The sequence below is a fragment of the Chaetodon auriga genome, chromosome 7 (genome assembly GCF_051107435.1).
Source record: "Chaetodon auriga isolate fChaAug3 chromosome 7, fChaAug3.hap1, whole genome shotgun sequence".
Classification (NCBI taxonomy): domain Eukaryota; kingdom Metazoa; phylum Chordata; class Actinopteri; order Chaetodontiformes; family Chaetodontidae; genus Chaetodon; species Chaetodon auriga.
The window spans coordinates 9,607,786-9,618,821 of record NC_135080.1 but is presented as its reverse complement, the minus strand read 5'-3'; the positions used below and the strand labels follow the sequence as shown (position 1 = coordinate 9,618,821).

The following is an 11,036-nucleotide window of genomic DNA, read 5'->3' as shown; positions in this document are numbered from 1 at the left end:
ATCAAGCGTCTCCATGTCTATCTAATTATCAGCGGTGTGTGAAAATAAACTCTTCTCTGACAGGATGACCTAGCTTTACATTCAGGGTGATCACTCTCACAGATGTGACAGTCCATACATCACAAGGCTCGAGGTCACATTAGCCACACTCCCCATGGGGCAGAGTGCTGATCGTCCTCATGTAAGCTTTGGCTTATTGTCTCTTAACGGCATTTGAGGAGGGTCCGGCTGGAGGCCACTTTTAAAGCCCGCGTGACGGGCCAATTCACACGTTTCGCTACTGTCACCTTAAACCAAACATGTGATGGAGTCCTCTGAAGGGGTGTTTTGCATCTGCATGTGCTTCCATCTGTTCCGTCTGTGGGATGACTTATTGACACCGCAGTGACACATACTGGCTCACAGATCTAATTCTCCATTCACGGGTCTAACCACACTGCATGAGTATGTGCGTGCAATATCGCTGTTGGTGATTTGTGGATGAATTAAAACTCCATTGATCCAGCAGAGTTTTCCCAGCCATCCCTTGAGGTGATGAGGTCACAACTGTGGTTTAATCATCACTGCGCTGCGCTGACAGGCATTGATCGGAAACAGTGGTTATTTCACAATTTGCAAAAGGACATAATGATGAGCTTATACACACACACAATCAGAGAAAGGCAATGACTTAAATAATTAACTTTATTACAAGCTTATCGTGTGTTTCCACTTGGATTACCACAGGCCGTGAGTCATGGGTAACTTTCAGATTCAGAATATGTTTGAGAAACAACCAGGAGAACAGAAAAGTTGCCTTCCTGGTGGGTCTGAGTGTGGTTCAGATATCGATCTGACTGACTATACAGAAGAGGCTCAGTGGCGCATGTCAGTGAATCAGGAAATTAAGATTAATGCGATACTGGGTTGCATCTAGAAAACAAAATCAGCACAGGAGTGTCGGAACATGCCCGACAAAAGCTCTATGCTGCGTCACACACGGGGTTATGCTTGACAGGACTGCTGATGTGAGTCACTTCCTCTTCCTCTCCACTTGTTATGTCATTCAAATTTGTTAATATTTTTGAACAGCATGCAGCTCAGAGTAGAATGGTGGAAATCCACCACTTAACTCTTGTTTTTTTCCTTAAATTTGGAAATATTGGGTGAATTCAGGTTATGTGGGACAGCTTGTTTCATGTCATTCAAGCTTTTTATAAACCAGACACAATGAACCATGTCATTAATGTAGAAAGTATTATATTCTGAATATTATATCATTTATTAAAAATGTTTTGGCACTGTAGACCATTTCAGTTTAAATGTAATACAGTCACAACACTATAATGAGAGGAATCAGGTGTAGGGTGTGACTTTTTTTTTTAAATAAAAGCATCATTTTACACACTTTTGTGTGTTAAAATCAGTGATTAAATCACTTCGTTATGATCCAGTAGTACAGGATGCCACTTCCATGAATAGCCACATTATTGACATGCAGAATGTTGTATGATGCTACACTTGTTTGCACTGTGCAGACTTGTAAAGACAGGTCAAGACCACGCTCTGATAACGTCAGACCAGTCAAAACATTATTTATTTTAAGAAGAGTTGCAGCAATTCAAGATCACTTCTGGTGATTCACTGTTGATATGACACGTCATATCATTAAATCAACACATATTTGTCCCACTTTTATTGCTGTCCCACATTACCTGAACCCCGTATATGAGTTGTGTATAATTGTATAAACTTTTTTGGCAATTCAGCTTTAGTTATTTGGTATCTTTGGAAATTCTTAAAGTCATGAGGTGAACCTAGAGTTTAGGTGAAGTATATTTATGACCTATGGTGCCTTTGGGGGTTAAGCAATAAGCAGACTGCAGAAATTGCAGAAGAGAGGCCTTTCCAGTAAGATGTGTGAGAATGAGTCAAGCAGTCGTAAGCCCAAGGATCAGTGATGTCGAAACTAAGGTGTGGCAGGTCTGCGTGGGTGCTGAGGGTAGCAGCCGCGCTGACTGTGCGATAACAGCCGCACTGCACCTTTAACTAAACGCTGGAGAGTGTTTGAGTGACGTGGGACGCAGACTGCGTGCTGAGTGTGGGCAGGAAGCGCAAACAAGCTCGCGGCGTCAAGTTAGCTAGACTTAGCAAGGCTTGTACCGGAAATCAAACTCCTCGCTTTCAGTAATAGGGAAAGGTTATATTTTAATAATAATAAGCGAAAATAGTGCGCAACAAACAGTCGTTTTTATTAGAATAGTATGTACTTATTTTGTATAGCAAGCAGTGAAACAATGAAAGGGTTGACTTTGAAGGACAAATTAGGCCGTTGTAATTTTATTTTGAAAGCTGATACAGGAAGTGGTAGCATTCCGTTACGTTGACTTGACTCTGCCAAAGAGAGCAACGGGCGCACGGTGGCTACTTGAACGAAAACGGGGGAAGCTTGCTCAAGAACCGGCTGGGCGGTCGTCGGGAACTCAGCATGCCACAATACAAATGCTGAGCGTGGGTCCGAAACAACCGTATTTACCTCCTGAACGGCGATAACTGACGGCCACGCCCCGTATCCACCGACCGGAGCCCGTACAAAAGTGCTGGCGGAGGCGCAACGGCGAGCGGTTTGAAACCCAGCAGGGCGGCTAGCGGGCTCACAGCGGAGAGGAAGCAGGAGTGTCGGCTGTTTTGGGAACCATGAGAGAGTATAAAGTAGTGGTTCTCGGGTCCGGAGGGGTCGGTAAATCCGCATTAACCGTCCAGTTCGTGACGGGATCCTTCATAGAGAAATACGACCCAACGATAGAGGATTTCTACAGAAAGGAGATCGAGGTGGACTCCTCTCCGTCCGTCCTGGAGATCTTGGACACGGCGGGGACCGAGCAGTTCGCCTCCATGCGAGACCTGTACATCAAGAACGGGCAGGGTTTCATCCTGGTCTACAGCCTGGTGAACCAGCAGAGCTTCCAGGATATCAAACCGATGAGGGATCAGATCATTCGGGTGAAAAGGTACGAGCGAGTGCCGATGATTCTGGTTGGAAACAAAGTGGACCTGGAGGGGGAAAGGGAGGTCTCGTCCGGTGAGGGGAAGGCACTGGCGGACGACTGGAACTGCCCGTTCATGGAAACTTCAGCCAAAAATAAAACCTCGGTGGACGAACTGTTTGCAGAGATAGTCCGACAGATGAACTATGCCTCAACACCAAATGGCGACGACCAGTGCTGTTCGTCTTGTGTCATTCTTTAAGGAAAAAAGGACAACCATAAAGTTTTATTCTTTGCTCGGTTTTAAGTTTGCAATGGTAAGTTGAGGCGCCACACACTGGAAATGTAACGCTGACACTGGGGCTACTTTGATCAAGAGATACTGTCTAACCAGCACTTATCACACACATGAAATCCTCTCTCAGTCCATATGAAGTATGGTGAGCAGCAAAACACGTATGTGCACATGTATGCCCTTCATAATAAAGTTTAGCCTTTGTTGCTCTTGCTCACAGGAGCTCAGTGTTAGTTTTCACAGGGAACCTACAGCAGGACACTTGCAGCCTATTGTTTTGCTAAGCAGATTGGGGAAGTGTCTGACTCATTTGCAGAACTGGAGGGGCAGGCTGTGACTGACTTAATGAGATTTACAAAGTGAAGAGGTTGAATCTGTACACCTACGGTCTGCAGTTATCAAACAGCTGCTCAGATGGTGTTTTCCAGAACGAGGTTAACAGGAGTCCAGAGATTCCAGTGTACATGCATGGCCTACATTCAGGAGATTGTGCAAGTTGGTTTTTGTTGAGCCCGGCCCAAAATGAGCCTTAAAAGCGGGGTGTTTTTCTTGATCCTTTGTCAGAAGTTGCTGTTACTTACTCTGTTTTTTTTTTTATCTCTTGTTTGTGGCAGTGTGTTGCAGCAAGTGTGTACTGTTGAGCTCTTCTTCGTGTCTCACCCTGGCCTTGGAGGAAAATACAGGGAGGAATGCTGCAGGGGGACGAGAGGAGGAGGAGGAGGAGGAGGAGGAGGAGGAGGAGGGGAGCAACAGAGACAGAGGGAGGGGTCCACTCTTCAGGAATTCTGCTGGGTTGGAGTATCTTTGCTGCACGATCAGTGTCCACCATTGATGTCAACGCAGTGTCGGATCCAGAGTTTCAGCAGCACCTCCCCCTCACCAGTTCCAACTGTACTCACAACTGGAACTAAACCCCAATGGAAAAGATATGGAGGGCAACACTTAGAGACACTCATAAATGGATATTTCTGTATAAGAAGAAGACAGAGAGATAGAGTATATTTTGTTAAATAACTGCACAGTCTGGGGAGGGTAAAGAGTTGGCTGATATCTCTGCCTAACCCGCTTTGGAGCACTGCTCCACAACACTCCAAATCCTTTCTTTCTTTCTTTTCGTTTTCCAAAGTCAAAAGAAATTGACACCAGTTTTCTGCCGGTGGAGTAAACCTGATGAGTGCCACTTTTTTTTTTTCCTTCATCTCCTCTTCAGTGTGCGAGAGGACCTTAACTGAAGTGACATGGGGACGGTGACCTGGTCGCCCTTGTGTCGAGTGCCTTTCCAAAACAAATCAGCTGTTCAGATTTAGTGCCAACCTACATGTATCACCAAAAGAACCCTTCAACATGGCAATCCACGATTCACCGAACTGTTCTTCTGGATAATCTCGTAGGGGTGGAGGCGGAAAAAAAAAAACTACAATAGGCTTTTTGTTAATGGAATGGCGGTTTTCTGTATATTTACGTTGGCCTTTTTCGCAGTCTAAGATGTTCATTTTGCAATGTCTGCTTAGTCTGGCCAAACCTATATCTTGAAATGCACAGGTACTGGAATCCCTGAGACGCGATGAGAACACCAAACGCTTACCTTCCAGGCCACTTAAAACAAATTCTGTTTGTTCTGTTTATTTTGTTGTTTTTAACAGGAAATGTGACGATGTACCGTTGACAAATCTAACCTGATTGTAAGTTTAATTTCAGATCAGCCTTTTAACAGTGGGCTGTCTGTTTTAAGAAAAAAAAAAACAAGACTTTTAATACAAATGGCATTTTTAAAAAAAAAGAAACCAGGCTGTGTTTTCTCTTTGTCGACATCTACTTCAACGTTTTACCACAATGGCTAATTGCCAGTTTGCGACTAAACAGTTGTCATGCAGCAGTTTGTACAAGTTTATCATTGCTCAAACACCAGCTTAGTGTGTATGACTACACGCAAATAACTGGATTACTACAAACACTACAGTTATACAGTAGCTCAAAAAGGAAATGTTCATTTGTGTGCATAATTTACAGTAAAATGACTCCCCATAGAGCCCAGATGTACATGAGGTGTTTGATAGCTGAGGATAGCCCACATGCTAACAGGAAATAGCAATGTGTTTGTCGAGTTTTATGTTGAAAAATGCCCAGAGCAGCTTAACGGAGGCCTTACTGCTTTATTATTCATATCATTTGTAACATTCAAGCCGTTTTGCAGTTGGCCCCAAAAGCCTGCTTTTATTTTGCTGCTGCTGCCTAACCATGCTTTTATTTTCTCAAACTCGAAACATTCCGTGTGGTTAATGCTGAAACCGCCGGTGATGGTGCGTGTGCAAAATCAAGAGCTGAAAGAAAACAGTCCCAGGTGCTCACATGGTATGACTGCTTTGAAAAGGAGCTGCGTGCTCACCTCTGTCAGTGTGCGAGGGTGTTTACATGACACTGGTAATCCAAGCATGGTTATTTTCAGACTATTAGAATGCGTGCGCCGTCACTGAACAGCAGGAATTTGTGTAGAGATAACCGTAAAGTACCTGATGAGATTTGTCATTCCTGCCACTTTGACAAACCATAGCTGTCCTCACCACCAACATGTGATCAGGATGAAAGCACATCTATCTGCTCCATCATCCTCCCGTGCATTAGTAGACAAGGCCAGGCGATGCAGCTCCAGAGAAATGTCTCTTTTAACTGTGTGGGTGTAGTAGTGTTTCAGCCCAGAGCTTCAGCCTAGGTGCAGTGTGTCTGTGTGGGTGTAGTGGTGTGATGTGGAGAGGCTGGTATGACCGAGCAAGCCCCGCTCTGCTTCTGTTTACCTACAGGGATTACCTATCCCAGGCTGGCTGGTGGACCGCAGTATGGCTTGGGGGGGAGAGAGTAAACAAACACAAGACAAGCTCCGCATAGAGTCCAGTCTGTCTGAGAGTAGATTTGCGCTGCTCTTCAAGCTGCACTGGATATGTGTCGTGTTATGTGTGCACTGTACGTGTCTGAGCGTATGTGTCCGCCTGTCACTGCCCTGCACAGGCTCAGACCACTGCCGTGTGGGCCTGGGTGTCTGTGCCTGTTAGCCTGTGTAAGCAGTGGTATCATGTGTATTCTTTGGCTTTGGCTGCACCATGTGACAGTGGGGCATGGGGAGGTCCCGGTGCAGGGTTGTGCAAGGGGGCAGTTCGGTGCGAATACTGCATCCAACCGGTGTGATTGAACAGTGGTGCACGGTGGAGCTTGGCGGTATGGTTCAAATCAATATTGTGATGTTAGTAAGAATCTTTTTTGTGATATTGATGCAAACCTCTATATGGTAAATGTATGCCAAATCACATAGAACATAAGCTGATGTATGTATGAACATTTTCCCAAATTCCTCATGTCTAAATGACTAATTATGGGATTTTTTTGCTCGTAATTGTTAATTTTGATATGACAAGTTATCACAGGGCTGTTTGACAATAATATTGATGTATTGCACAGCTGTGGGGTAGATATACAACAGTCTTATTAGCAGATTCTGTCTGTGTGAGTAGAAAATCAGCTGCGCATGCTCACACTCGGTGTATTTAGCTGAACAGACATCTTTCCAGTGTGTCGTGCGCAGATGTGCTTTGCGTTTGTGTGGCCGCTGATGCCACTTTTCAGATCTTCCTTACATCCACCTCAAGCCGTGGCTAGTTCACAGCTGTGCTATCTATACAAAGTCAAGGCTAATAGCACGTTTCCTCCAAGGCCTCGCCACAGATTGTGTGATTAGACCCGAGCGGAGCTGAAGCTGAACTCTGCCTTGAAATAATATAGTTGAACTGGTGGTGGATGAGAGGGAGCGTTATTGCAGTTATGCCCCAGATACTGTAAATGTACACCCCCCATCTTCGACTGCTGCGCAGCTTCAGTCGCTTGCTGTGGTATAAACATCTGATAGCAGAAGAATTTGCCCTTTGGAGAGAAAGGGGCCAGTCGAGTTCCTGTTTCTTTTTTTTTTTCTATCTCTTTCGAAGGAGTGAGAAGGTGAAGTTCTCGCTTCCTGTCTTTTTTCTTTTTTCTTTTTTTGCACAACTCAGCAATATCGGCTTTGTGAGTTTGTGAGTTTAATTGGTTTCAGCCTTTTACTGATTAAGTTTCAGTGTGTTGCAGCCACATTTTTGCATACTTGAGCTGCAGTGTTGTTGTTTTTTCTAACCAATTTAATTAGGCTATTTTTAAACGCGTCGGTTTCAGTTGCAGCCTGCAGGAAACCAGCGGCGTTCAGGTTTTTACAGACGGCCCGGCTTGTCAGTGGTTGCTGGTCATGGGAGATGGTCATGTGATGTGGTTGCCATGGTTAAGGGGGGTTGGGATGTGGTATGGCTGCTCAGGGTGGCCTCATGACCTATGGGAGTTCAGTCACTGCTGGAATGGTGACTGTAAGAGAGGAGGGCGTCGGTCTGTTTGATCATCTCTCTCGCAGACGCCACAAACGTATGTTTTCTTCTGGTGACGTGAGGTGCGGTTCTACCTTTAAAGCTCATTTGTGCTGCGTAAAGAGGAACTGTAGACGCAGATTTTACAGCCTTAGCTTGGTCACTGTAAACTAAATATTGATTTCTCAGTGATTAAGATAAGGGTGTGTTGTTTGCTGCACAGATGCAAGATCTGTGGTGGTTTTTTTTTTTCCTGCTCTGACAGGAAGTGTTGCGACAGAGCCAGTGAGAGTGGGTGGTGTGTGTGTGTGTATGTGTGTGTGTGTGTTTGCATTTTTTTTTTACATGGGACTTAATCACTATATAGACTCCTTGCTGAATTACAGACTTCTCTTTCTCTCCCAGCGTCATCACGCTATTTTTGAGACTCTGTTGTGTTCAAGAGTGTGGTTTCTGCCCTTTTTTTTTCTTGGCAGATGTGCCTGTTATGGGCTGTATCTGTCGACGGCACTGTGCTCTCTCAAATCCATGTGACTCTATTAGCCTTTCTTGCTCTAATAATTCAAAAAAAAAAAAAAAAACCCCACACATGCGACAGTACTTGCGTTGAGTTGCCGCGGCGTGGTTCATTTTACAGTGTGTGTCACCGTCGTTTCTTTGTGCATTACCATAACAACACAGGAACGGCCACTTTGTTCCTTGTTTGTCGTCGCTCAGAAGGCTGAACGAGCTTTGCTTTTTCTCTCTTTCACTCACACATGAGCACACACACGGCCGTTAACCTACGTTGTGCACATTTAAAGCCTCTGCAGTTTAGATTCCTGCAGCATTCCAACGCCAAGACTTTGTCCAGACGCGAGCAGCGGAGCATGGCAGCTTCCTCATGACCCACTTGTTACTTAATCCGTGCGAACGTATCATATTGTTTGACAATACCGATCTTTGAACTCTGATATCTGGTCATTGACAGTAGAGTGAGAGAAGATTTAGCCGGAGCCAGCAGCCGTTTTGGAGCACTGCTGTGTCTTCCACCGGGTTTGATAGTGTAAACTCAATATTTCTTCTGTACGTCTGCTGGACTGAGAAGCGTAACAAAGGTCAGTTGAGAGTAAGTCGAGTCAGGACTGATCATCCATTAGTTTCTTCATTGAGCTCTCTCTGTAAATCAGGGAGTGGCCTTCTCACTCAGAGCTGACTGAGCCGAGATGGGAATGCCCCAGAATTCCTCTCATTCCTGTCATTCCTTCAGCTGTAATGTCTGGACATGTCTTTAGCCTGAGCTGAAAGAGAGATGGAACAGGGGGGGAGAATGCTGGGATATGACTACAGCGCTATTTATGTGCTCTTTATGGTTCATCTCAGGGCTCTCTCCTTGCAGTTGCCCTTCACGTCTCGATTGGAAACAACTTTTCCTTGTTGTTTCCTAATCTTGCCTTGTTTTGTCGCCCCTGCTCACGGCCGAGGCCGAGAGAGGAATATCACCCAGAAGCTACAACAGGCACAAAGAGAGAGAGATAGAGCAGTTGAGATAAGGATAAAAGAGAGAGTGCATGGTTTGTATGACCAAGCCTCCAGACACCGCCCCACTGTGTCACAAGATGGATCCCAATGGGCACGCAGTCAAACTGCTCTTTATACCATCTTTAGATAATCATAGCACAGTTGCCTCAGTTTGCACCAGAGCTCGAACTCAAAAAGGAAACTAGGCCAAATGAGCCAGTCAGACAGGACTAGTTACTCGCCGCGTCCCCTGTGTGGATTAATAGCTTTTGTTCACTGGTGTCAGTGAGGACAAGTAATGCTTAAGGACCTGATTTGTAATTGAGCTCAGTTACAATCAGTGTTTTAATTATGATGGGGGGGAAAAAATCAGGTCATTAAACCTGTGGAGTATGGCAGACTGCAATTTGATCTTTCTGTAGGTACAACACATAATTGGTACGAGCTGCCCGGATAAACTCTCTCACTTATAGGGCATTAAGATCTTCAATAACATCTCTTCCAGCGTGGCGTGACCTTTAGCCTGCGCGAGCCTGTTGCTGCACAGCAGGCCTCAGATGTAGTTCCTGAGGTTAGGGTGTGGTTTCTCACTTGAATGACTGGCTTTTCTCTGCTGGAGGACTTACAAGAAGTGAATGGCCCTGAATGCTTCCTTGTAGTCTGTTTGTGTCACATTTGATCACAGGCCTACATCAGATGTTTAGAAGTCATGCATTAGGTCACATTCAGAGGAGGGAAAACGACATCGTCATCTGAACTTGACCGTGCTATTTGCGTGATTTTGAAAGGTTTGAGTGAAACCACAGCAGAGTTGGAAGTTTTAAACTATTGGTTTTGATAATCCCTGGGGGATTTTTTGTGATATAATAACACCCACACCCCCTAACCACTGCCACCCCCTCCACGAGGTCGACTCAGGGCACAACTAGCAGCAAAACAACAGTTCTGCATCTGGATTGGGTTGTACCAGCTATTTGCACATCTGTTACACAATTTTTGTTTAAAATGCTAAATTGTTGAAAACTGGTGTCTAGTTTTGAGGAAATGCTTTAGTAAATTCGGTCGCATGTTTAAAGCTTAAAGCAACACCAAGGAACTTTCATTTCGTGTTGATGTTGCTGCCAATTGTGATGGTCTTGTTTGCTTCTGAAAGTCATGTAGAGGCATTAGTATTAGGATCAAGGACGCCCCTTTCATAACCAATCATGATGCTATCACCTGTTACCAATGAACCTGTTTACCTGTGGAATGTTCCAAACAGGTGTTCTTGGTGCATTCCACATCTTTCCCAGTCTTTAGTTGCTCCTGTCCCAACGTGTTTGAAATAAGCAGATATTTACAAAAATCAGTGAAGTTGATGAGGTCAAATGTTTAATATATTCTCTTTGTACTGTTTTCAATTGACTATATGTCAAAAAGGATTAGCAAAATACCACATTCTGTTTCATTTGTTTCACCCCAACCTTTTAGGAATCAGAGTTGTATGTTTAAGAAATATCTGGTTATGCTAACCTACCTGACATCACTTAGTCTAATATTATTGGCCTTACTTATTTTAAAATATCTCCAGTTTCCATCATCATTAAACAGCATTTTGATCAAGCGTGAGGTTAGATGTTACACTTCAATGGAAACATGCACTACTGTATATTAGCAAGCTAACATCAGTCGGTTTGGTTCTCTTCACAACACATACACCGGCCAGGTGCTAACCTAACCAACGGCTAACCTTTAAGAACCAGTTTCTCTGGTGCTAGCAGCTTTAATTTCCACCTATGTGTCTTGTTATCACTACGCTCCTTTTGAGCTTATGCAGATCTGTTGCAACAGGCTTCAGTGAGATTTGATGTTGTGCTATGGACACTAGCAGCACAGGATGCTTGGTGTCAGCGGGGTATGAAC

The 11,036-nt window shown here is 44.5% G+C and overlaps 1 protein-coding gene across 1 annotated transcript; it reads left to right on the top strand.

Annotated features, from left to right (window-relative positions):
• Nucleotides 1-2,369: 2,369 nt before the first annotated feature.
• Nucleotides 2,370-8,198, top strand: LOC143323195 (ras-related protein Rap-2b). Its single transcript, XM_076734902.1, has 2 exons — nucleotides 2,370-3,283; nucleotides 3,876-8,198. The coding sequence occupies exon 1, from the start codon at nucleotides 2,677-2,679 to the stop codon at nucleotides 3,226-3,228; it is 552 nt and encodes a 183-aa protein (XP_076591017.1). The 5' UTR covers nucleotides 2,370-2,676; the 3' UTR covers nucleotides 3,229-3,283; nucleotides 3,876-8,198.
• Nucleotides 8,199-11,036: the final 2,838 nt, after the last annotated feature.